The sequence below is a fragment of the Onychostruthus taczanowskii genome, unplaced genomic scaffold, assembly GCF_017590055.1.
Source record: "Onychostruthus taczanowskii isolate IOZ18803 unplaced genomic scaffold, ASM1759005v1 scaffold53, whole genome shotgun sequence".
NCBI classification, from domain to species: domain Eukaryota; kingdom Metazoa; phylum Chordata; class Aves; order Passeriformes; family Passeridae; genus Onychostruthus; species Onychostruthus taczanowskii.
Window position 1 is genome coordinate 5,460,517 of NW_024502902.1, and position 25,477 is coordinate 5,485,993.

Sequence of the window (25,477 nt, forward strand, 5' to 3'; positions counted from 1 at the left end):
CTGATGCAAGGCAGGATTTAACAACTCACAAGAATTTAACCACTCTTAAATTATTAATAATCAAAGTATCACGACTCCTGTATGGTCGAGAACTGTGTGGTGCAGTAATGAGCACCATGCCACTGTGCCTCAGTGCAAGGAAGTCAGATACATGGCCAGAAGCATGGATCATTCACTGGATGAAAATCTATTGACAGGAGCACTTGTTAAATATCTGGCAGATCAACCAGAAACAAGCTGTGGGGGTGTTCTGATTAAGAAAAATTTGAAGATTGGGCCACTAGCCCTCAAAGAACTGGGACAGCAAAATAAACAAAAAAACCCCACAAACCCATAAAATCAAATTATATTTTTGTTAAAAAACAGAGATGTGTCTCTATTTTACCTTGGCGATGCAGTAAATAGCAACACTCGATGTGCATAAAATGGTCTTCCTTCCACCAGAAATGTGACATCTGACATCTCTTTATTGTTAAGAAAATGGGGATCTAGAATAGCAGAAAGAAGGAAACAAAAAAGTCAATAACTTTAATTTGGAAGAGGTCAGGAACATACTGAATATTTCCCTGTTTTGACGAAAGAAAGCAACAGAATAGAAGGATATTGTTTTTACTGAGTAAAGCCCATAAAGCTGTTTTGGACAGAGACAACCACACTGAGTTCAGACAAAGGGAATTCAAAGCTCTGAAGTCCATGACGACCTTTGCTGAAACGACACCCAGCCGTCCCTGCCATGTGCTGCTGCCACAGCCTCCAGCTCTGCTACTCAGAGCAAACTGCAGCTCAGCAGATGCTGGGGGGCCCTCTGCTCACTTATACTCTCTTAGGCCACTCCCTGTGTGAGGAAGTCTCTGTCAAGGGGAAGAGGGTCCTGGAAAATTGTTTGCCTCTTCTCCCAGTCCCCTGAAAACACCCTGGGCTCTGCTGACCAAGCTGACAGGGCTGTGCTGGTGCAGCATCACCTGCAGCCAGTCAGGGTGGTTTGAGATCCAGACACACACCTTGCTCCAGGGCCAAGGCTTGCATCCCAGCCTCATCAGCAACACAGACAAATCTTTGCAGATTTACGGCCCCACTCCAGCACGCCTGATGACCCTCCTGATGTCAGTAGGAGTTTTAGGTCAAATTAAATTTGGGGCCCTTCCTTCCTCTAATTCTGTCTTTCAAATTGAGATTTTTCTGACTTGTGGCCCGCTCAAGCACCGGCCAGCAACAGCCTTCCCACAGCTCTCCCTGAGAGCCGACGAGGATCTGCACTGACGCTTACCCAGGCGGGAGGTCTGCTTGCGCTTAATTTCCACGAGCTTTGGAATTGGGTAGGGTCCATAGCAATGAGTGAAAATGACAGAGAGCTGCTGGCTGATCACCTCGTTCTACACAAAAGAAAACAAATATACACAACATAAGATCAGTATGCAAAGGACATGTTATGTTGTTCAAAACAGCCGCCCGTTTTGAAGGTGAAAAATGTGATTGCTGAAGCTTTATTAAAAATAAGAGCTTACGATTATTAGCATTTGCTAGAAACTGCAGTTCTCATTTACTTGATTGCTATGTCTCCTGTACAAATAATTTTAAATGAAGAAGTCTTCTCCTTGGATGACAAGTCTTCTTTGCCTACAAAATTCCATAGCCCAGTCCCCTCTGCAAAAACAAAGTTCCTTTACAACAGTGAGTTAATTTTATTTGCAGACTTACTGTACTGGAAAATGACTTTTTTTTTTTGCTCTTTAGAAAATGGTCACATCTTAGAAAACCAGAGCTACAGACAGATGCAGCCGCACAGCCTGCACACGTTTTGAAGCGCAGCAGTCTCACAAACAGACCCTTCCTCTAGAGAGTGACTGAGGCACCAGAGCCAGCCACTCATTTAATCCCAAATGATTCATTAATGTGCTCTTACACCTCTGGCACCAGTGTGGGCACCACTGTGCTGTGGAAGCCAGACCCTCATAGAACCAGGTCTGGTCCCTGGCCTTACCCCTTTCTGCCCCAGCTTTGGGGGCAAAGCACCCATAAGATGCTTTCCTAAGCACCTTGAGTATTTGTATGCCTAAGATGCAAGGGTACTGAAATGTATTTAATGCTTAACTACCTAAGTCCCAGATGAAAGCAGGATTTAAAAACTTTGGCAAATTTTATCCCACACTTTGCTGATAACTGGAGCAAGTCTAGACAAGTTCAGCAGTGCCACACTGCTAATTCGTGGTGCCATCTTTTAACTACCCTGTTGGCTGGTGAGTCTCCTACAACAAGAAGCTGTAAAATGGCAAGACACTTAGACATAAGAGGGTCCTTAGACAAGGAAACAAGCAGCTGAGGAACCAAAAAAAAAATCACAGTATAAAAATTTGAGGAACATACTTGTTCTATTAAAAATATCTCCAGGCTTTAGAAGCAGAAATAGAAGCTTTCCTTGCTCTGAGCATGTTTCAGAAGTCCTCCTTAAGCCCCACGAGTGACAAGGAGGAGTGGCAGAGATGCTGTAATGACTCTCTTACTGAATCTAATCAAACAGGGTGGGAAGGGGTAGAGCTGTTCCCTCACAGGCACATGCTGATGTCAAAGGAAATTACACGCACTCGCCGCAGGCAGGAGTTGGCTCCTATTACTACGTCAGATGTAGCACTGAAAGAAACTCTAAGATAAGAGAAACTCTCATACTGAGAGACACCATTTAGCAGGCACAGGGCCCAGCCTCAGAGAAGGGCTCACTGCCGTGGCCCCGAGACAAGGAGGGCGTCTCACCCCAGGAGCACCTCACTGTTCTGCATCCTCCAGTCGGACTCAGCAAAGTGCCTCACAAAGGGAGTGAATCACAGGCTAAAGAGAAAAGGAAGATTTAAGGCCAGATTTAAAGAAGGAAGTGACTCAGCTGCTGGGAGGGCTGGGAGAGGAAGCTTTAGACAGACAGGGCAGAAAGAGCAATATCTTCTCTGCTCGGAAGGGCTGTGCCGGAGCGCCAGGGCCGACTGAGTCAGGCAGGGAGGAGCACATCCAGGGGGATGCTGATTACCAGCAGGGCAGCTCCCAGTTGGATCTGGCAGATGCTAGAAGTCAGAAAATACAACAGAAGATGGGGACAATTCCATGGTTACAGTGGAGGGAAGCTTCTGGAGAGGAGAAACAATGCTCACCTTTCCCTGCAATGAATAAAAGCAAAGTGCACTGAAGAGGAGAGCTCCTGGCAGCCCCCTCCCCAATCTGCTGGGTGCACAGGTCCTGTCTGTGTCACTGAGGTTTTCATGGGTTCCATGAACTCACCAGTCCCAGCCACAGCTGTGCCTACGCAATAGCTTCTTAGAAACACACACATGCACCGATAAAGACAATGAATCTCCTCCTTCCAGGGTGTCTGTGGGAACGTGCTGATGGAAAATCTTGGTATTGGCTTTGCTGTGCCTTGTTAGGAGCTGGAGGCCCAACTCACCAGACCAAACCACAGCACCATGGACCAGGACATCCAGCTGCACTGAGACCAGGGAAGGACAGGCCAAACTCAGCCACCCAAGTGGGAGAAGGGGATCCCTACTAGCAAGTCCAACCAACATAAAGAACCAGTCATAGCTGCAGACAATCCCACAGGAGCCTGCCTACACGGGTGAGGGGCTACCAGCACCCTGGGTCACCAGCTCTGTGGTGTGCAGATACAAGCCCATTAAAAAACCACTTTGCCCACAAGCCCATGAAAAAAATGGTGTAAACTAAGCTCTAATTAGCTCAAAATGTGATACACTCACACGAGAGATGCTTAAAAACCCCAAGACATGGAACAGAAGTGGGACAAAGAGAAAAGAGACCTTAGGATGGACACATCAAAGAAAGAGGGCCATCAGACAGACAGTGGCTTCAGACCTCCCATGCAGAACACTGACCTCACTTGGCAGAGAGAAGGCTGGAGACCTTTGGCTTCTACTGATATCATTAAATACTTACATCTCATGCCATTCAAAGGCCAAAAAATGTGCTCAGCAAGAAAGCTGTGCTTATTTAGAGTCATTGTTAACAAACAGCAGCAAGGGAGAGGATTGGTAAATTATTGCAGCATGCCAAGTTTGCTTCTCACACCCCCAGCAAGTAGCCAAGCTCACAGGGCTGTGGCACTGGATCTGCTCCCCACAGTGCCTCTGCTGACTTTTACCAATAAACCAGGCAGAAATAGGAGAGGGAAAATGGATACTTCATGTGCAGCTGGATGGCTGGGGGAAAACTGGCTTTTTAAAGCCAAATCCTGCTCTTGGAGGACTTGGGTTGCCAAGAAGTGACTGGGAGCAACTGCAGAAGTCCATGACCTGGGGCAAGCATTCCTCTGAAAGACAGGAGGACACATTCAGCCTATTCAACCTTCACCTTCACACAGTGCCCACACTGAGGTGCTCAGAAGCTCCCACTTAAGCACCAAGATGGATAATTCCTCCCTGTTTATCCTTTCATCCTATCAACCTAACTGTGAAAGCACAACTGCAGCAGTTGTGGGCAGCAAGATTAACACTGGAGAAGTAAACCAAAGTTTGTTTTCTTGCTGCAGTTTGATGTTGGAAAACATTGTGCCAGGATGTGTGAGGCTGGCACCTGGAGCAAGGCCAGCCTCCCTTTAGTGATGGGCGTTCATTTGCACTCCAAGGGAGCCAACGCACATCTTCTTCTGTGGGAGGGGGAAGAATGTTTGGCACAGGATATAATAAAAATATTTACCTAGCCATGGGGTAGTTTACAGATAGGGAAGAGGGAACAGGGAACAACAGCGAGTCTTCTGAGGGAGATGGTGCTTCCAGCAGAGAGCTGGTTGGTGAGCAAGCAACTTTGCTTTGTAGATACAAGCAGTCTCCTGACTTAAAAGCATTCTTCAGCAGAGATCTAAAGGAATTCCCCAGTCCTGCTGAATGCACTTGAACTGTGAGGGGAATTTATAAATTCTTTTGAAGCAAAGCTGGAGGCTTTCAAGTTGTTGGACCAGAGATGCCTTGTTGATTGATCTGAGAAGAGGTGAAGACCTGGGTGGGAAGCGCAGGGATATTTTTTCCTGAATGTCCATCTGACAAAGGTCTGTGGCAGAATTCAGGGAAGTCTCCTCCAGGTTTCAGCACATACCCTGGGAGAGCTTCCTTCATTCCAGGTTACATGGATCAATGCAGCATAGCCATTCTGGGATGTGTTCCTACAAGGTACTGGACACAACTGGGAAATACAAAGCCAATATTGTCCAATGTCTGTGCAAGACACGTGTCTATGCCCCCAACTCTGCAGGGTAAAATGTGTGTTGCAGACTGCTCAAACTCCACTGCTTAGTTCTTACCAGCCTACAGACAGCCTACCACCTCTACGTGGCTGCCCTGTACAAGGCTAACCTCCTGGTAACAAGTCAGGCTTCTTTCCTTTATCTCTGAAATCCCAAGCAGTATTTTGGGGTTTTCTTCTACTGATGCTACACTCACCAGCTCAGCTCCATTAATGCTGTTTTAACCTAAGTCTGCCAGGCCCTCAAATTCCTCTACCACATAGCCCAAAAACCACAGCTCACCAAAAGCCCAGCTCACCACACGAAGGCAGAAAAAGTAACACTTATTCTTCTGGGCTTGGTGTCTGCCTGTTAATACACAACTCCCCAGCAAGCTGAGAAACCACACTGCTCAGAGAACAGGGACACTGGCAAAGGTATCTTCTCTCTCCTGAGGAAGCTCGGGGGACCCATTTCTCTGCTAAATGCAGAGTGGCAGAAGTGTTGTTTCCAGTCATCCATCTCACATGCAGTCCCCAGCAGCTGTTCCAGCACCGGTAGTCTCAGGACACCCTGAGCCCATTGAGGACTTATCCATGACATGCTGGGATACCCTTGAATTAGTCCTCTATTCATGCTCCCCATTCCCAGAAAAAGATGATAAAACATGAAGAAACAGAGAGGGTTTTTTGCTGTCCCCCATCCCTGAGCACTCAAATTCTGAGACTTTCTTTTCCATCTCAGAACTGTCTCCACCCTTGCACAGGTGTTCCCACTACCGCTCTCTTGCATAATTCACGCTCACCAAATGCCTCAAAACTAAATAAATGCCACTTCAGATGGTCACTCCTAGACGGTTAAGCAGCATGCACATAATTAATATTAGTCAAGCAGCTGGAAAGGGAGGGAAACCCCAGAGGTTGGAGCTACAGTTAGAAGCAGTAAACTGCGCAACAAAACGGGTTTTGTTAGCATTGGGCTCAAGCTCCTCCACTGCAAGCACAAACAGAAAAGAATTAATCACAGGTAAGGCAGCAATGGACCCTTCTGTTGCTTCTGGGAAAGCTGCCAAGCCTCCTTTTCAAAAGGCTCTTTATATCCCAGCTGTGCATTGTATGTAAAAAGCTCAGATCCACGGGCACAGTCCAATCCCCGGGTGAGAGCCCAGAAAAGGGAAGGTATCACATCCACGGCATTTATTTATTGTAAATGAAGAAGGCTCCTGCCTCTGACAGGGGAATATTTTAGAAGGTAGCAGAGGGTAGGAACAAAATCAAACCTGTGTTAGTAAGTACCAAGCTGAATGTGTGTTATGAAACCACAGGATGGGGTTAACAGTGTGTTATTAACATGCCACTCAGTACCTGGCGCTCGCATCTCACACGCAGAATGCAGGATGTACATGTGTGGATAACCTGGCGCCGGCTTGCTCGGAACTGTTCAGACACAGAAGTGCTACAAGTGACAATGGGCAATGCTACAGATCACTGCACTTGCTTGAGAACAGTGAAACCTGACTAACAAAATCACAGCAAGTCCCAGCCAAGAGATCGATCACCACGTGCTGGCTGGGCACTGGATGACACACAGAAGGGCATTAGCCACGCCATGGAATCCACAAGCAGACCATTTAGTATCCTGGGATGTCTTCAGAGTTATTTTTAGTGCAGGTTTTGGTGTGCCTGTCTCCTCTGTAGAAATTCCACATTTTTCTTCAGCTGAAGTATTTCAGTCATCAGCCAAAATACTCCATTTTCAGGTGTTAATTTTTTCAAGAAAGGTAAAATATTATGTGGGAAACAAATATCCTAGTGAAACCTTTCATTACAATAAAAGCTCAGTTTTCTGTTGAAAAGCAGTCCAACAAGACAGTTGGACAAGTCTTTTCTGATGGTCTCCAGGTAAGAGAAAGATGACAACACTCTCCCAGGGAAAGACTTTCCCTTGGGACACGATTATGACAGAGTGCCTGCCCCAGTGCTATGTAGGGTTCACCTCTCCTCTCTACCCTTAGCCCTTCCTGCAGAACAGGGCACTCTGGCTTCATGCAACAAAATACAGCTTCAATCAAGCTCATCTGAAACATTCATTTCAGCCCACCATGAAGCAATGGAAAAAGGTGGAATTTTCTAGCTCCTTGTCTTCCAGTGCCACTTTCTAGGTCACATGCAGACCCTGGGGAAATACTGATTTTTTGCTGACCACCATGCCTGGACTTAGTAGAGAAGACGCATGAGCTGAGCCTGTTGACATTCTCCAACATTTGTTTTAGAAGAATCAAATCCAGAAAAACAGAGAAATCAATCCCAGCAACAGAGAAACTGAATGCTCATCTCAAGCTTCAGCTTCTGAAAGTTTTCTTGGAACACAACAGCCAGATGCTTCAGTCTTTCCTCCTGCCTTCTGTTTGATGGAGACATGAAAATACTTTTTCAGTAGTTAGTGCATCTATGACAGAGGCTGTCTCTGAGAAGATACATTTTAAAAAACACCCCACAACTTTCCTTTTAAGAGATTTCGATTTCCAAATGGAGAAGTTACTGCTGAAAGAGCTTTGAAACCATATAGGCTAGATTTCTCAAGATACCCACATGCCTGAATCCTTTTGGAATTTTAAAACTGGTTATTGTTCTGAATTGCTATTTGTTCTCAATAACTGTCAACACCAGACTGATGGCTGTTATTCAAACAGTTCAGCCTTCCAAAAGAGCCTGTGCACTCCTGCACATTTATTCAGCTGCCTGTAGGTGCATTTTGAAAGGTTCAAAAGCTGCAGGCATTTTAAATCCTGAGGAAACATCTTTGTAAAGTAGTTTCCTGCATCTTTCAACAAGCCTGACTGTCCAGCACCTCACTAATGGGCTAAATATTAAAATAAACTAAATAAAATAAACATGTTGACACTGACAAAAATGGATGGGAAGGATGGAGAGCGAGCTTCAGAATGCAATGAAGGTATGGCAGTGAAGGATTGCTCCCATGACTTCTCAAGCTGATTTAGTCTTAGACAATACACTAGCAGGAACACTTATAATCCTAAGCCAAGTTTTCCTGGTGTGAAGCACCTCTAGGAGCTTCAGACAATGCTTCAGCACACGTGCTCAATGCACGTGTGGACTCACACATGCACTTCGGAAATGCACGGCCACACAGGATCCAAAGAAATGGCAAAGAGCTCCTTTCCTTACTGATCCTATGAGGGAAAGGGAGAACGCTGCAAGAGAGATTACTTGGAATTAAAAGATTGTGTATTTTCTCCAAAAAATAGGCCAAAGTCAAGCTGATGTAAATTGCTGTAGGCAGAAAAAGCAGTGGATGAAACTGGCTCATGACCTCCTACAACTGGCAAAGGTGTTGGATAATCTACATGGATGAAGCTGGGTGATTTAATGACAACTCAGTCTTATGCAGAGCCCTGGAGTGCAAACCTAAACCCAACCTCCTCCAAAGGCCAGATGTGTTTAACTTCCAAGGTTGTGGTTTGAGTCTGTCTTTTCAGCTTGTGGAAATGTCAAGATCAAACTGAACAGCTCCAGGATTTTTGTAGACAGAGGACACAGAAGCATCTCTGCACATTCAGTGAGATGAATGCAGTGTATTACCCTTAAGAGAATCTCTGCAAAAACAGAAGAGCTGACCTGCGAGCCTCACCTCAGGTACTACAAGCCCATGGACTGGGATGCAGCCCCCATACAGCTCTTTTAAAAGCCTCTATTTGAGGGGGCACCCCTCACGTATATATGGTCCTCTGACATGAGGCAGGTGGGCAATCCAGCTCCGAGTCAAGCTCAGGCAATGCAAACATCAACTTCAGCTGGAGGGAAAGGAAAGCTTTCAGTCAGGAGTTTTGGGGGAGTTTTCCCAGGCCATGAAGAGCACAACACAGATGCCAACAGGCAGGAATTCAGTTCTATCTTCCTATCATTCTTCCATAACAAGATCTCCAGCATAATTTTAATTTTGAGGGACTCGACTCTGCTCTGCACAGCAGCTAAAGTTTAGCTCAGGGCTACTCACTCCCAGAAGTGACTCTCTGGCTTCTGCCTCACACAGCCCTGTCAAAACCACTTCTAGCAGGTTATGTTTGTGTGCTTGTCTTCCAAAGAGATTGAATCCATCCCTAAATGGCAGTGCCTTTTCTACCCCTGCAGTGTCCCAAAACCATCATGTGTCATCGACATTTTTTAGTTGTTGGGAGTTTTCCAGTTTGGGTTTTGCTTGCTTTTAGGAGAGGTGCCTTAAACTGAGCTCTCCATGTCTTTGCCATAGATATTGCCTTTCCCAGAGTGCCTTGACCCTGATCTTTAATTTGGTAATGACCCAAACTCACTGCAGGACAGCAGGAGCTGCAGAGGGAGCAACTGCAGATTGATTCTCTGTCCTCACAGCTCTGCCTCAGCAGCATGGAAACACTGCTACTTCCCCACTCCCCATGCAATTCTCAATGGTGCAGCTGATAGAAGACATTTAAAGGGATGAAAGGAAATGAAAGAGCTCCATCCCACTGGAAGCCACCAGGAGCTGGGTATCAAACCTTCAGCTGTGCTTTTGGAAGACTTCCTCCAGGGCTTCAGTGCAGCAGTGAACAACCCATGTGCAACCTATACACTGTTCTCCCCCACTGACTTCACAGCTTGAACAAAGGCAATAAACCCAGGGACTTCAGCTCAGCCAGTTTTGCCTGACTCGCCGATTTTTGTTGCTGCTCTGTGTTACAGCATCAGGACTTCTGCAATTTTGTTTGTTAGGGTTTTTGTTTTTTGTTTCTACTGTCAGCATCCCAGCACAGAGATGGGAATGGAGTTCCACCCTGCCACCCTACAGGTCACCAACATCAGTGCTGGCAGAGCTCCCACATAAACCCTCACATCTGTATCCTCTGGAAACAGGCATTTTATAAACCATCTGTAAGACAAAAGAGATTCCTCATATCAGACACTGCTCGTGTAGGTACTGGTTACATTTTCTTTAATATTTTCATATCTATAGCATTTGGCCATTTTTCTTTGCATGGCCTGGAAACCTGCAAGAACATTTCGAACAACAATGCAAAGCAGAAGGTGGCAGCAGAAAGTTTACTTCCTACCCTGAGACCTGCCCTTATGCTTCCATAGGATTTTTGGGGAGCTTCTCTGGCCAAATTACTCAACACTATGAATTGCTGTCTGGCTTATCCAGGTTATCACAGCCTCTGAGACTGGGACTGTCACTCCATGAGACACTGAAAATCTGCCTGTTTAATTACCTCAGTTTCCCTGTTGGTGAAGGGAAGATAAGATCTTCTTTCATGTCTCAACTCATTAATATTAGTAAATTGTTCTGAGATTATGGGATAGCTGGAACTATTTATAGGAACGCAAAATGCCATTTCTACTAGGTGCAAGTTGCCATGCAATTAAAATATACCGAGCATCACAATATGTAGCAAATGGGACATCTTGTTTTACATCAGCAAAGAACTGCTAAGTGGCTCTCTGCTTCCTAGTTGCTTATTTTATACTTTTTGCCCTGAAAAACTCATTAAGGAAATGTACTGGGCCAGACTGTGATGTTTAGCAAGAGTCATAATCTCTCCCGAAGTTTCCAGCCCACAGGGAAAAGCATGTCCATGTGGGCAAATCAAGCTCCTCTCTCCACAGCTCTACAAAATGCAGAGCTTTACAGTTTGCTGTCAAGAGAGAGGGATGTGAACCACAGTTATGGCCCTTCTGCACCTCTTAAAGGAGATTTCTATTCTGTGGATATACACAAAAATCTCTGCTCTCAGCCCTTCCAAAGAAGGGGAACAGAAGATCCTTTAAATCTCAGCTCTCCTCAGCTGCCTTCTATGGAGTGACCAGGGAGAACTTTTATTGGCCCATTCTCCTACAAATGAATTAATGTAGATTCCTTCCAAAGGGCTGCATAGTCTCTTTCCTCATTTCTGTCTGGGAAAGCTTTGTAAGAGGCCATTTGGACAAACCACCACAATAATTCATAACATTTGCAGACAATTTGTAAACCCTTACAGTGTCCCAGAATGATTAATTATTTTTTCTAAGACTATGAAACACTGTGTAGTGTGTGTCTGTGAATATGCATGAAGACAGGCAGTTCCCCCAGGCCCAGGGTCAGGCATAAAGATCAGCACAGATTTCTTCTTCATCATGTAGGGGTTTTTGTGATACTTCAGTTGTTTTGCCCCTCCATATTTTAGTTTCTAAGTGAACCCAAAGCAGAAGGTAGCAGTCTTATTTTTTTCCCAGTTTCCTACAACAGACTGTGGAAGACACAGATGTACTAAAGAGATAATCCCATGCAAATTATTTATTCTAATGAAGATTGCTGGCCTTGGCTTCAGCCACCCAGGAGAAAAGCTATTAAAGTCACCCCTCATCCTAGATTACATGGCCTAAACTTATTCTCTGTTTTCAGTATGATTAGCTTCGTACCAACTTTCAAACCAAACAGCACTTTGCTGGTAGTTTCTGGATGAACATACATTAACTCAAGTGACTACAGAACAAGGAATCTACAAATCCTAGGATTTGGAACAATTTCCTAAAACCTATCTCAAAATCTTCTCTAGAAATACTCATCCAATACAAACTAATTGCAAAGGCAAGGCTCATGGGAGCAAAAATCAGAACAATGCTGGAACGAATATGCAGGATTTGCTCAGGACTCTAGTCCAAGCCTGCTTTTGCAGCAAGATACAATAAATAAATCCATGTAGTCCATCATTAGCTATAGCAAATCTGGAATATTTAGTATTGAGTACTTATACCACAACCTCTCCCTTTTTCACATTATTTAGGCTATTGCTAAAAATTATTTGCTCCTTGCTGTTACACATAGAGTTGGGTGATAAAAGTTACTTACTTTCAGTTTAACAATTAGAAGGCCATACCCGCATGTATTGTGGAGTATTAGGAAAATTAAATAATTTTGATGCTTTTCATCACTACAATGATATTCTGGTAACAGTAGACAGTGACTGGGCATTCCTTGGGAGCGACTGACTCTCAGGGGGACCAGTAATTGGTTAACAAGTTTTAAATTCTTCACTAGGTAAGACATTTCCCTCTCCTTGCCAGCTCCATGATCATCCCTTTTGCCATTACACTTGCATACCCAATCGTTCCTCCTTGGAAAGGTTTTATTCGTCTGATTTGTTTGGCTAAAAAAATGTAGCAGAAAGAATAAATCTGGGAAACCTGCACACAGAAAATTTGAAAAATTATATTTTTCTTTGCTTGTAGAAACCAGTCTCTTCACAAGCTTTAGAAGTCCAAATCCCACATGAACGGAAGAGAAAATCATGACAGACGAAAGAAATCCAAAGTAAACACGGATATTAGCTTTGTTGTATGGTTCTGTAAAACAAGCTGGGTGAAATTATTCTTTGGGTTGGCTTCGTTATCAACATCTCTTGCCACACTGCCATGACCCTTTTGACTTTAATTTCTCCACTATGTACCAGCTTTTGTTGTCTCTCCAGCTTACTGTTAGCACCTGTTATTAGGCTGTTCTAGTAGGAGCTGATTAGCCTGTGTGTTTATAACCTATGCTTCCACAGTGAAAAAACCCAAGATACATAATACAGATAACAATAATAATCCTGTGCAGTCTAAACAACCATTGGGAGAGCTGTTCAAAAATAATATTGCAAGCTTTCGTGTCTTACAGGATGGGAATAAGGCTGATTTGCTTTAAAACACACAATTTCATCCTACCTTGCTGGCCTTCAGTATCTCAAACATCAGAGGCAACCCTTGTGTGATGAGCTCCTCAGTGTATTCCTCCTCCTGAATGGACTTGAACTCCTTCAGCAAGCACTGGATGAGGGGCCGTCGGTGCTGCTGGAAGGACGTGCGCAGAGACTCCAGCCACGTGTGCAGTGTCCAGGGAACGCCTGCAGAGCGAGGACACAGCTCATTCCCAGCCCCAGGCAAGGTCGTGTCCTTCTGCTTTTCACCTTTACTGATATGAAGATTTTAAGCGAAAGCTGCCAAATCATTCAAGAAATCAAATTCCTATTCATCCCTAATTGAGAAGGCTGATGGGTATCAGTGCATCCCAGAGCTAATGCACAGAGGCTTTCCTCCAAATGCTAAGAGAAGACTGTGGTCTCTCTGCTCATCTAGCCTTCAGCGTCTCTGCTGAGACTACCAATTTGTGGTAATTGCTGTGGTGTTCTGCACTGCAAAAGCCTTTTGGAAACTAGATTTACACTAGCTCATTTGTTTGAATGTGGCCCTAGAGAGCCATTAAACGGTGAAAAAACGTGATTTTGGTCACTACCAACCTGGATTCAAATTGGTGGTCTTCAGATTAAAACTTGCTTTAAGTGATACCCCATGTCCTCTCCTGATCATTAGTATTTTCCCCAAAGAGCACTGAGCGAGTTAAGCAGATCAGCCCTTTCAAGCAGCTTGTCATGGCAGAACCACTCTCCAGGAAGTTAAAGGGAACTGCTCCCATGCACTGAGCGAGAAAGCACATGGAGCTAATGTACCTCTGCAGGAATGAGGCTGGATGTGACCTACTTTATTCTCTTACAGAATGGAGTGGAAGGAAATACAAGCCTGGTGTTTGGCAAGAGAAGGTTTTTCCTTCCATGTCAGAAATGTTCAATGCCTGCAGAGCACCCCTGCCACTCTCCCTCTCATTCATCTCCGGGTCTTTGCCTGCACAGCCCACTGCACACTCTGACCCATATCCCATGGCCCCAGGGCTGGAGCACTGCCCCAGGCAGGGCACACCAGGCACTTGGATCTCTCTCTGTGAACAGATGAATGGGGATGGTAAACACACAGTCCAGATCGATTTCCATCTGCGTCACACAACCACCCTACCCACAGGCAGAAGCAACTTCACAGGGTATGATGTTCAAGTCCCTCACTGGCAGAGCTGGCATACCAAGGAGTCAGCTCCCTGCTCCTGCCTTCGGAGTCTTGGAAAATAAAGCTGTTTTAATGGTGGACCGCTTTAAAGCAGGGTGCCAAAGAGAAGCAGCTGGAGGTGACCCATGACAGCTAAACATTGCCCCAGAGCCTTACCTACACTCATGAAGCAGTGCAGATGGCTCCTGGTGGAAACCACTGTGTCCTGCAGAAAGAAGCCACTGGCCCCTGAACAGGGTGTGCTGTGGAGCTGGAATGGGCTGGGAACCTGTCAGATCTCCCACCACTTACTATTCCGAAAGAGCTGAGGAAGATGTGACTGTGGTCGGTTTAAGCAACAGCCCGTCAGGAGGGACATGTTTCTCACAGTGGTCCTTCCCCGGCCGAAGAAGAGGAAGGAGCCCAGGACTGACCTATGCTCCGGATGTCGATGGTGACGTCCACGTAGCCGTGCTCGGCGCTGTGGTACATGGCCTCCTTCAGGGCCTTCAGCTTGGCCTTGCTGTTGCGGCTGGCGCAGAGTGGAGCTGCTGCTGAGTCGGGCAAGTCCGTGCCCTCGGCCAGGATCTCCTCCAGGGACAGAATATCGCTCTTCTCCTTCTCCGGCTGAGCAAGAAGCTTGCGGAAAACATTCCTGTCAATCACAGCATGACAGAGGTGGGGGGCAGGAGAGGAAAGGGAGGGCAGAGTCAGTGGCCAGGCTTTCACTGCACTGGGCTTAGTTGCTGTGTGGCAAGTTAGGACACCTACCCAAGAAATTACTCCAGCTAATGGCAGAACCAGCTGAGAGCAGACCTAAGGCAAGCACAGCTCCTGCTAGCCCACCTGCACTGCCTGGGACACATCTGCAAGTCACTGCTGTCGTGACACGAACCACACAGATGTCGCACAAGTGGTGGCATCTTGTGGGAACAAAGACTCGTGAGCTAAATGTGACTCAAGACTTCTTCAGCAACCAGGGAAGGCCAAGGTGCCTCTGGACAAGCTCTTGGGACTCCCACCATGGCAGCCACCTGAAAAGGGAGCTGCCTGGAGCTACTGAATGCACCACCACTCGATTCACACTCAAAGCAGTCTGGGAAAGCTAGAGCAGCTAGACATTCAACAAGGCCAGTCAGGGCAGGTTCAAGCACAGCTGGGACTACTCTACAAAACCACTGATCCAGCTGGGCCATCAAATAACAAAGCCCAGACTCAGAGACTTTGTGCCCTCAGGTTCACACCAGCATAACTCATCAACCTCAGTAGTTTCCCTTGGTTTTGCAGCTGTGAGAAGAGAAACCAGACTGACTAGCAGCCCACCCTCCTTGTACGCCAGTGTCCCCCCTACTCCCGCTTACAGTGCAGCATGGTGTGCCCCAAACAAATTTAGGGCAGAGATGGAAGGAAGGAGGTGTGTGTGAGTGTTATACAGGTAGGAACACAAGAGTTAGTCTGTGATATGGCAGGCCACAGCCAAGCCACGAGAGCCCCAGGTTCTCCTTGGGCCTGTGGCTCCCATTCACATTGGGTGAATGTGAGACTTCAACACCCAAAGTGTCCTGGGATGTGTGTGCCAGGGATCCCTCGCAGGCCCCAGATGGACAGAGCTGTTGAACCCGCCCTGACGTGCCGGGAGCGTGTTGTTAGACTGGCAGCTTGTCTCTAAGCAAACACACGGTAGGTACTGTCTCTAACCTGTATCTATGTTCCTCTGGATGGCTACAATCAGAAAAGTAGGAGTGTGAAGATCATTATACTAATTCATTACACTGCCATCAACTCCTGAGCGTTGCAAGGTCATGCATGCCAGGTGCTCATCTCAGTAGTTCTTTTCTTTTTTAAATTTGCAGCATACAAACAACATTAAGACACACAGGACTGTACAGTAAACATAGATGCAGAAAATCTATTCAACAAAATTAAGGCTGCAGCAGTACAGACACAATTCACTCAAACCTGAGAAAAATATCAAGAAATTCCAAAGGAATGTTTTTGACATTCCTTTCTGCTGTCACATCCGCTGCCATTTAACAACCACTGCATTGAACACACCACAAGAAGTCCCGTTCCTTTTTTTTTTTTTTTTACATCAGAAATCAAAACGCAGCTTGTACCACCAACTGGTTTAATTCACATGCTAGCAGAAAGCCTTACATCTCTGCTCAGTTGGTGGCATGTTCAATTGTTCATGCAGAAATTTCACCCATCTGCTCAAATTGGATGCCCAGGCAAAAAAGTAGCACTTGAAGGATGCCACTAGACTTGTTCCCACTCTACCTGTGTCCATGTGCAGCAGCCTGACTGAAAGAGTTCATGTCACCTTGTGGAGTCATGGAAATGCCATTCCTGTACATTGTTCCTATCATGGGGTCAGCTCCTCGCTCCAACAGCAAACTGACCAGTTCAAAATTTCCTGCAAGGCAAGAGATGCATTTGTACTCCTTTTAAAATCCAGTATTTGCTCACCTAAACCACATATCCCAGCTGAGGAATTGTTACAGTGGGAGGAAAAAGAAAGTCCTTACCAGCAGCTGCTGCCAGCTGTAAAGGAGTTTCGGAGTAATTTTCCTCTCCATGATCTAAGGAACCTTCTACCTTTGCTCCAGCATCCAGCAATAGCTAGAAAGAAATTCACCATTTAGAGCAACAGGGGGTATCACAGTCTTCAGAGCTCATGAACAGTGACAAATGAGAATCTAATGCTTCTTGTTATCTGCAAACCAGATACAATGGAGACACGTGACATGCAAATTCTGCCCATTGTTTCACAGAGGCTAATTCATTCCTTTTTTCGCTCATTTTACGCTGCCAAACACCAGAAGCACCAGCGTCCAACTTCAGAGCCAAAAAAGTGTAACCCAGTGTTTTTGAATGGGAAATGGGGTACAGTCAGTGTTAGGAAGTAATGCACTGGAGATGGAAGAAAGTTAGCTCAAAAAGCATCCTTCCTTCATGGTCTTCTAGAAGCCCAGCACCATCCAAAAATGGGTCAGATTTCAATTGTCTCCATCTTTTATATGAAGACATGGCCAAAAGAAAGGCAATTCTTAAGAACCAATTGCAGCAATGAGTCCAAAAGCTGTGGTCTCCATCGGGGACACTTCCACGTGAGTAGCAACAACACTGAAAACAAAAGTGGCCAAGGAGAGCACGATGGAGCCTGTGTTCCAGCCCCCTCTTGGCCATTTCTGTCTTAAGGCCTTCCAAGTTTTGGTGCTTGAGCGTGTCACAGACACAGCTGTTTTGAAGAATAAAGCTTCTAAACTTTTGAGATGCCAAAGCACAGAACCAGCACAACCCACGTGACCCCTGGATGGGGTAAGGAGAGTGGGGGATTCTCCCCCTCTGGAGCAGCATGAGAGCTGTTGTCCACCTCTCTCCCACCAAGGCAGTGGTTTTGTGTTTGCTAGAATATTACAGTGCAAGAAAGTGCAATGAATGAATAAACAAACATATAAAACAAGTGGTCAGGAAGGAGCACAAGGAGTTGTCAGACTTTCTTTGGTGCAACTTTGCTTTAAAATTGTCCTGTTTAAGCCTCATATTGGTTAAGGTTTGAACACCATATTCACTTTGTAAATTTATCATGTATCAGTACACTCTTGAAGAAGCAGAAGTAACCAATATGAGTATGACAAGAGGATGCTGGTTTGAGATGGATGTAATTAGAACTGAAGAGGAGAAAAAAAAAAGAATGAGATGCAGGTAGGGAAATACAATAATACCTGAACTACAGGAATATGTCCATGCAACACAGCAAATGTCAGAGCTGTCCAATGGCGGGTCTCAGGGTGGACGGATGGGTATTTATGAGCAGTACTGACAACCTATAAACAAATTAAAGTTATTTTTTTAAAGAGCTATATGTAACAAAATTCAACCTGCCTGAAAGCCAGGCATGTGAGGGAGTAAGTGAAATAGAAAACCTGGGAAAGGTGCTTTATAAAATGATTGGCTTCGTTTTTTTCCTGCAAAATTTTTCTCAATATTAAAACTGTTTGTGCTGATTTGACAGCTTGATTTGAGTTCTTACCAAATGAAGTCTTTTACCAACTACTGTAGCTCCATCTAAACCACTGGCCACCAGATTCTTTTGCACAAGGGCAAAACATCCACAGCTGGTTATAACAGCACACACTGGGGAAGTAAGGATGCATCAGGACACTTACAGCTAAGGACCACTCCCACTGACTTCACCAGGCCACGTACCAACAGTCCTGGGTCCTGGGATTGCCCCAGGCCCAGCCAAATTTCTTTGCACTTAAATGAAGTACTTTTGTCACTGCTGTCATGAAAGACACATGACAAGCCCTACCCTGGAGTTTGCAGGCATTCTTCCAGGCTCCTCCCCTCTCACCAGAGGGGAAAAAAAAAGTCTGAAAAGTGATGGGTCAGAGTGTCACTTCAGAAATGTTTAAGAAAATCTCCTTTTTACTGCCTTTTCCTGTCTGAGTTGAGCTAAAAGTACTGGGTGGTGACAGTTAAAAGAGACGCAAACTTTATCCTTAGAAAACAAAATGTATTCTTCAGGTTGCTCCTTCTTTTCTATGCCTTAGTGCCTGGTGCCTCTAATGTAGACATTGGGGAAGATGAATAATCATTCTTTGCTTCAGTTTCCCTGTCTTAACAATAGGGATATTAATATTGATGAGGTTCACAGAGCTGGTAGAATCTAATGAACATCTGAAATCCAAGGCTGCACACTCAGATGGAGTGTGACCCAGGACAACCGTAAAATTCAAAATCTTGTTATTGATCTTCAGAGGAGGACTAAAATCAGAGTAAAAGATGCACCATCTCTGTCTCACCAGCCAGCTCTGCTTTCACTAGTCAGAAGCACTTTAGTCCATACAGGGGAGCAGGGCCAGTCTTTAAATATCTGGTTCCATCAGCAGCTCTCATTTCCAAGCACCACATGCAGTGTTTTGCCAGAAGCAGGCCCTCAGTCCTAAGGACAGAGATGAGGGCAAAGCCTGAAGACCCTGTGCAGATCCCATAGCTTACCAGATCTGCACCAGCACCTGGCTGTTACCACCCAGATTTGCCAAAGAGAGAGCTCAAAGGGCACCACAAGGAGTATGCCGGCCTCTGAACAAGGACACAGGGCTCCTCAGGGGCTGAGCTGGGTCAGAAGGAAGAGGATTGAGCAGCTCAAACCTTGGGGTTTAGGATGTGGAGCAAGAGCAGCACAGGGGAAGGAAGGGCAGGACCACTCAGTGACTGCATCCAGCTCCTCCTCAAGCATGATGCCCACCACTGTTCAGGGCAGTCCATGGAAAGCAGCAAAGAAAATGAAGTCATTTAAACTCCTTTGCTCCTTTTTGTTTTGTTGGTTTTTTTCTTGGGTTGTTTGGAGGTGTTTTTTTGGTTGTTTTTTTTTTTTTTTTTTTTTTGTTTGGTTTTGTTTTGTTGTTGGGGTTTTTTTGTTTTTTTTTTTTGTTTTTTTTTTTTCCAAGTCAGAGTTCTCTCCAACACAGTGTTTGCAAAAGACCTGTGCCTGGATAAGCTTTTAAGGATGAAACTGGCTGAGCAGCTACAGGTCCCACTGAGTACAGAGCAAACTGCAGCTTCTCAGCACATCTGGAAATGAGTCCATTTTCACTAAGGGTGGGCAATCAAAAAGGGAGGTGCCCAGCATTTGAGGCTACTTTTAGAAACATATTTGCAAAGTGAAAGGAAGAAAATTATGCAGCACCTGACAGAGTATTTATTTTTGTTCATGGTTGATTTGCCTTTTTTTTTTTTGCCATAATTGCCCAATTTGCACAGTTGGTTGTGGTGTGCACAAATCATCGTATAATTGCACGCCATAATTATTCACAGTTCTTGTCCAAAAGTGTTTTCATTTGATTTTAGAGCAAACACTCTACAGCAGTGAAATGGGGAGGTTCACATTCCTCACTGGAGCTGTTCTCTCATATGTCAGCAGTTTCAGGAAGACAAAACTGTTTAAATTTGCATTTGATTCAAGCCTGGAAGATTACTGGAGCAATCGGGATGACTTGCTCCTAATGAAAATTTATCCTAGGAACCAAATAATGCCACCTCACATCTGAGCCATAAGGCAGGGTTAAGGCAGAGATCAGCCTCCCTGCCCATCCAGTCTTTGGACTGACTAGGGTTCAATTGTTCAGTTACTGCCAGCTTTGATGGTGGTGTGCTTGACTGTGGGGAACTGAAATCACCAGCTGATTCCATGACATGGTAGTAACACTGTCAGTCTCCTACAGGTGACATCCGTTTCTACTCTTTAAATTTGACTTTTTCAAAGTGCAAAGCATCTGTCTGAAGCAGTGACTCCAATTTATCAGCTCGCTCAAGTCCAAACAGAACAGATGGAACACAGATAAGTGAAGCAGACAGCTTAATTTACTCATGACCTCAACAAATTGAAACTGGAATCATTAACAAATAACTCTACACGGATTTTCAAATGGCTCTTTAAAAATGTACATACCTGCATTGCACTGAGCTGGACAACAATCTCTTTGGTGGACAGATTGTCTGAGTTTGTGATACGCATCCATCAATGAGACATTTACATTCTGGAAGCTTCAAGCTCCTCATCCAAAACAGTTTTTAGCCCAAGGGACTTTGTCAAACAAAACAATGGAGCCTATATGGCTCTTGTGTGCTGGGGATGCTTACTTGGAACATCCATATGCATAGAAATGCTGAGCTTTGGCAAGTTACCAGATGGGTGTTTCTTTCACCTTCTCCATTCTAAGTCAGCTGAGATTCAGTGAGTCCTTCTAGTAGCATTGGAGCTGTGCTCAGGGTTAGTGCCAATTAATGCCTGTATTCATCTGCAGTGTGCAAACACAACTAATCACTGTTACCTGTGGGTTAACTCCAATGGCTGGACCCCTTCTGTGCAGTGGAACCCAGTGTTAACCTAATGCCATTTGATTTCACTGCTCATTCCAAGTGGCCCCAATCCCAGATAAAACAGATTTGTTTTCTTTTCCATTCTTGAGATTTTCGCTCCGTTACATTTTCAGGGGGTAGTTTAAGATGCAAACAAACAACAGAAAAAAAGATACAACCAACAAAAAGTCCTCACCTCAGCATTCAGATCTGCTCCAGCATCTAGCAGCATCTGCACCATAGCCTCATCACCCCTGACACAAGCATACATCAGTGGAGTCATGCCCTAGTCATTTTTTGGAGTTAAAAAACAAAGGAATTGACAAATTTAACACAGAACTCTCTTTGATTTCAAAAAACAATTATTTAAGTATATATCACCAAGACTAACAGCATGTATTTAATGAAAGCCATTACCTCTGTTACAAACATGCCCCTCAGAGTAGCAAAAGTCAAACATTTTTGTAAAAATCTCCATCTTTTTTGTCATTTGTGCTTACTGCTTGTATTTTTCATGTTGTCTTCAGCATGGTGAGTGAAACTAGGCTTGCCAGCCTCACCTCCATCGTATACTAAACTGAGCACTTTTGTCTTTGGGGACAGAGACACGTTTTCACCAAAGCAACCATTATTTCCACTGGTATTTTAGAAAGACCAGAATTCTATTCAGTTTTCTATGATGAGAGTGTCTTAAAATCTAACTTTTCAATTACCAAAAGAGCCTTTAAAACATCTCAAGGTCCTTTTAAGATCAGCCAGATTTGAGCACAGCTTTTCAACATGGATACTGTAAGGGGCTGGAAATGTCAAGGCTTTGTATAGCACTCCCTAGCAAACATGGACTTAATTTTAAATGAAATGCCAGACAGCTTTGTTGCAAGTTGCTGGATCTAGGAAAACATGGCCCTGCTTGGAGAAAAAGTAGATTAAGTAACCCTTCACTACAGAATCACCACAATGCAATTTGTATTAATCTGAAATACCTGCTATGCCTGAGCACCATTTCCCTTTAGGGAAGTACTGCTGTGGCTGTGGTAATGAGTCCAGATGAAACCACGAACAAAATTATTAAACTTACTGCAATCTATAACAGCAAAAGCTGCTTATTAAATACAGTAGGGGGGGTTGACCAACAGCCACCAGTTGCTTTGCAGTAAATCTCCTGAAGCACGCAGCTACCTCTGATGCATGTTTACAGCCTGCCTCGAGGTCCCCCAGTAAATCTGCTGTCAGACCACAGTCCATTTGCTCTTTAACCCAAGTGCTGCTATGAAGGGAAATTATTTTCAGGGAAACTGGAGGTACCTGTCCTGGCCAGACAGCGAGCTGTGACACTGCTCTTCCTAGGAAGAGCCCAGCACCACTGTTTTTGCTGAACTACCCCAGTTTTCTTCTTTGTGTGAAGGGCTAAAGGTAGTGGGTGGTTATGTAAGGAAAGGCTGCTGCTGTAGAGACAATATAAATTAACGTTTTATCCCTGCAAGGTCCTTAGGTCCTCCCTGAAAGACATGGAGCCTTTCACAGGATCCAATCTGCAGTGTACTCGTGGAATAAGTACTTGGGGCCTCATGCCATTATTGAGAAAAAATAAGTTCATCCTAGGCAAGGAGAGCTCTTGGGTGACTTGAAGCTATTTGCAAAGAGAATTTGAAAGGACTTCAGCCACAGCCAGTGGCAAATCATTTCCTCTGGCAGTCAGTAAACACTATGGGAACAAACAGGACCACGCAAATTACAAAAAAAAAATTGTGCTTGGGCCTTGGAACATGAGGATAGGGTAACAGCTTAAAATTAAATACATGTTCCTTCAACTGTTTTTTCAGTTTCTGTAAGTGGCATCACTGGGTAATTAATTCAAGTGTTCATTGAGCACAAGGGGTCTAATCAGATCTGTAAAAAGAATCGGAAAACCCAATACTGGGGCTCTCCCTACAAGACACAGCACATGGACAGCCACAGTGAGGAGTCCTGCAGCAATATCCAGAGCAAAAGCTCAGCCCGTTAACCAAGCAAGGTGTCCTGACCCTGCTGCAGCTGAACAAGGACTTAACACTGACTAAAAGGGGCCCAGAATGTCATGCTGCAGTGTCAGGGTTTGAAAGAGTTAATGAGGATTTTAACCTCCCCTTCACTGGCACTGCTGTCCCTGTTGCTTTTGCCTCTGCCAGTCTCCTCAGGCTTGCCCCGCAGCTCAGCCCTGGGCTGCAGCACCACTCACCCCCCTCCCTGCACGTGGGAGGAATGGATTTTTAATGAGCCCAGCATTAGTGTTCGAAGCACACACAGGACACAGTAACAATGTGTGCAATCAACACAAAGGGCATTTGGCTTTTGGCAAAATATGAAATTACTGAATTTCTTTCAGCTTTGTATGACTTAGGGCTCTGTCCTGCAAGATGTGGGACATTTGATCCAGCGAAACATTAAAGCACAGGCTTAATTTTCACTCAAATAGGATGTAAAAGCACGTGTTCAGAGTTAAGCATATGATTAGGTACTTTGATGAATCAAGCCAGAGTGTTCCCAGTTTTCAGCCTGGAGGACAGAGGAAATATGCTGTGAGAAGTTTCCAGGTTCAGACTAACTTAAAATAACAGTAATTTTAAAAAGTATGAACCTTGGAATAGGCAGTCTGATACTATTTTTTTTTGCAGGAAGTATTGCCCTCTTCTTAAGATTTTCTCAGATGAATCCACAATACTAACTCAGACTGAAGCTACTGAACAACAACATAAATCACATTCCTGGAACAGCTTTCATCTCAGAAGACCTAACCCATGAACAGTCCAGATCTTGTCCCTTGTGACCACCTGAGAGGTGGCAGCCATCCAGCTCCTGTCAAAAAAGATGCCACAGCTCTTGGAACATGCAGCAACAAACTTTCATTGGGGGCATCAGAAAGGTCAGGTAATTTCAAAAGGAAAGGTTAGTTTTGAAAGACATCATCTCCCTCTGGGAAGGGGGAACCACCTTGGTGGGCACCACAGTCCAGCAGACAGCTGCAGAGGGCAGCTCTATCCCCAGCCACAACCACCAGCCTCACGGAGGTGTAACTCCAAGGAAATTCAGGCTCTTCAACTGGTGGATGTTGGCAACAATGACCAGTGGAGGGGTAACTGAAGAGATACATTCATGTTTGCGAGGTCTGTTCGAACTGGACTGAAATCCATTAAAAAGCACCAGAAATTAACCATTTACTGACAGGCTGGGCAGTGCACAGATCCCAGAGCTGTGTGCAGTGCAAGGCTGCTCACCTCACAAAGCCCTGTCTCACAGCACTGTAGCAGTTTTAAGTATTCAGCTCAACACTAAGCTCTCTGGGGATCTTCCTCTGCCTTCACTCGACTCAGTTCACTGTTAAGAAGATTTCAGGGGATGCAGTCATCCTCATGCTGTTACCTCGGTACTGGCAAATCAATACAACTCAAAATGACCTCACAACACAGGCGTTCACCTGGCAGTGCCTTAACTCAGTGAAGGGGAAGCATTAAGGTCCTGTCTATGTAGAGCTGAAAGCTGGGGCTCATTTCCTGTGCCAAGCAGACAAAACTCTCCCATTCCACAGCTGCTTCTGTACACGTCTATCCTGTTACCTGCTCGCTCATGCTGTTGATCCCATCTGGCCCCAGCAGGGATATGGCTTGCTTAACCAGATCCGTCCGGCCGCAGTTGAGCATCCGGAAACCCAGGTCTTGCTTGAACTTGGCCTCGGTGGCAACTGCATCCAGCTTCCGAGAGGCACAGAAACAGTCGTCGATCCTGCGGAGTGAGAAACCAACTCCCTCAGAGGACAACCAGAGGACAGACCTCCCCGGGAAAATAATACTGTGCCCTGGTTTTGAAGGATTTAGGTCATGCACGCATCCATTCTCCTTTGACCTGCATGTGCAAGGGAAATGCTGAATGGGAAATGATAATACAAGCTAATGGGAGACTGCCCTTGGTCTGTCTTTCATGGGACAAATTATAAATTTCAACAAAAACTGGGGGAAAAAAGCACAGCTTTCACTTGATTTTGTTTCCCTGTTTAGGCAATGCACAATACAGTCTCACCACAAGTTTTGTCACTGCTTGGCAAAGTTATCCAGTTCCCACAATGCTTGAAAACTTTCAGTGACTTCAGTAAGCTTTGAACTTACATCAAACGGATGTATAATCATTGACAATACACCAAAGAGAAAATGTTGTCACTCCAAACACCTTCAAGGATCTTACCAGCATAGTCACAGTAATCGGGAAGCTTTTTTGGAGCACAAAGTGCAAGTCACAGAATCACAGGCTGGCTGAGGTTGAGCGGAACCTCTGGTCCAAGCAGGGCCATATGTACATAAGACCATGCAACTGGGGAGTAAACAATCTCGCCAGGTAGTCATGGCAAAACCCCACAAATCCTTGCTGGCTGTGTCTTACAGATGAGATGTCATTCTTTCAAGGTCTTATTCAAAAGATCTTCAAACTGGACCGATACGCATTTCAAATGAAAGAAGGGCTAGGAGTTATTTAGCCAAGATGTGAATCTACAGCT

At 45.0% G+C, this 25,477-nt stretch overlaps 1 protein-coding gene across 1 annotated transcript in view; it reads right to left on the reverse strand.

Annotated features, from left to right (window-relative positions):
- The window catches only part of BTBD11 (BTB domain containing 11), a 162,951-nt gene that overhangs the window by 9,355 nt on the left and 128,119 nt on the right, over positions 1-25,477 (reverse strand). Inside the window, exons 5-13 of the mRNA XM_041416712.1 lie at positions 24,546-24,711; positions 21,149-21,238; positions 17,811-17,912; positions 16,611-16,704; positions 16,363-16,498; positions 14,517-14,737; positions 12,934-13,112; positions 1,268-1,373; positions 386-488 (exon numbers count right to left, since the gene is read on the reverse strand). Of these exons, the coding sequence (XP_041272646.1) occupies positions 386-488; positions 1,268-1,373; positions 12,934-13,112; positions 14,517-14,737; positions 16,363-16,498; positions 16,611-16,704; positions 17,811-17,912; positions 21,149-21,238; positions 24,546-24,711 (1,197 nt within the window). The remainder of the gene's footprint in view (positions 1-385; positions 489-1,267; positions 1,374-12,933; positions 13,113-14,516; positions 14,738-16,362; positions 16,499-16,610; positions 16,705-17,810; positions 17,913-21,148; positions 21,239-24,545; positions 24,712-25,477) is intronic.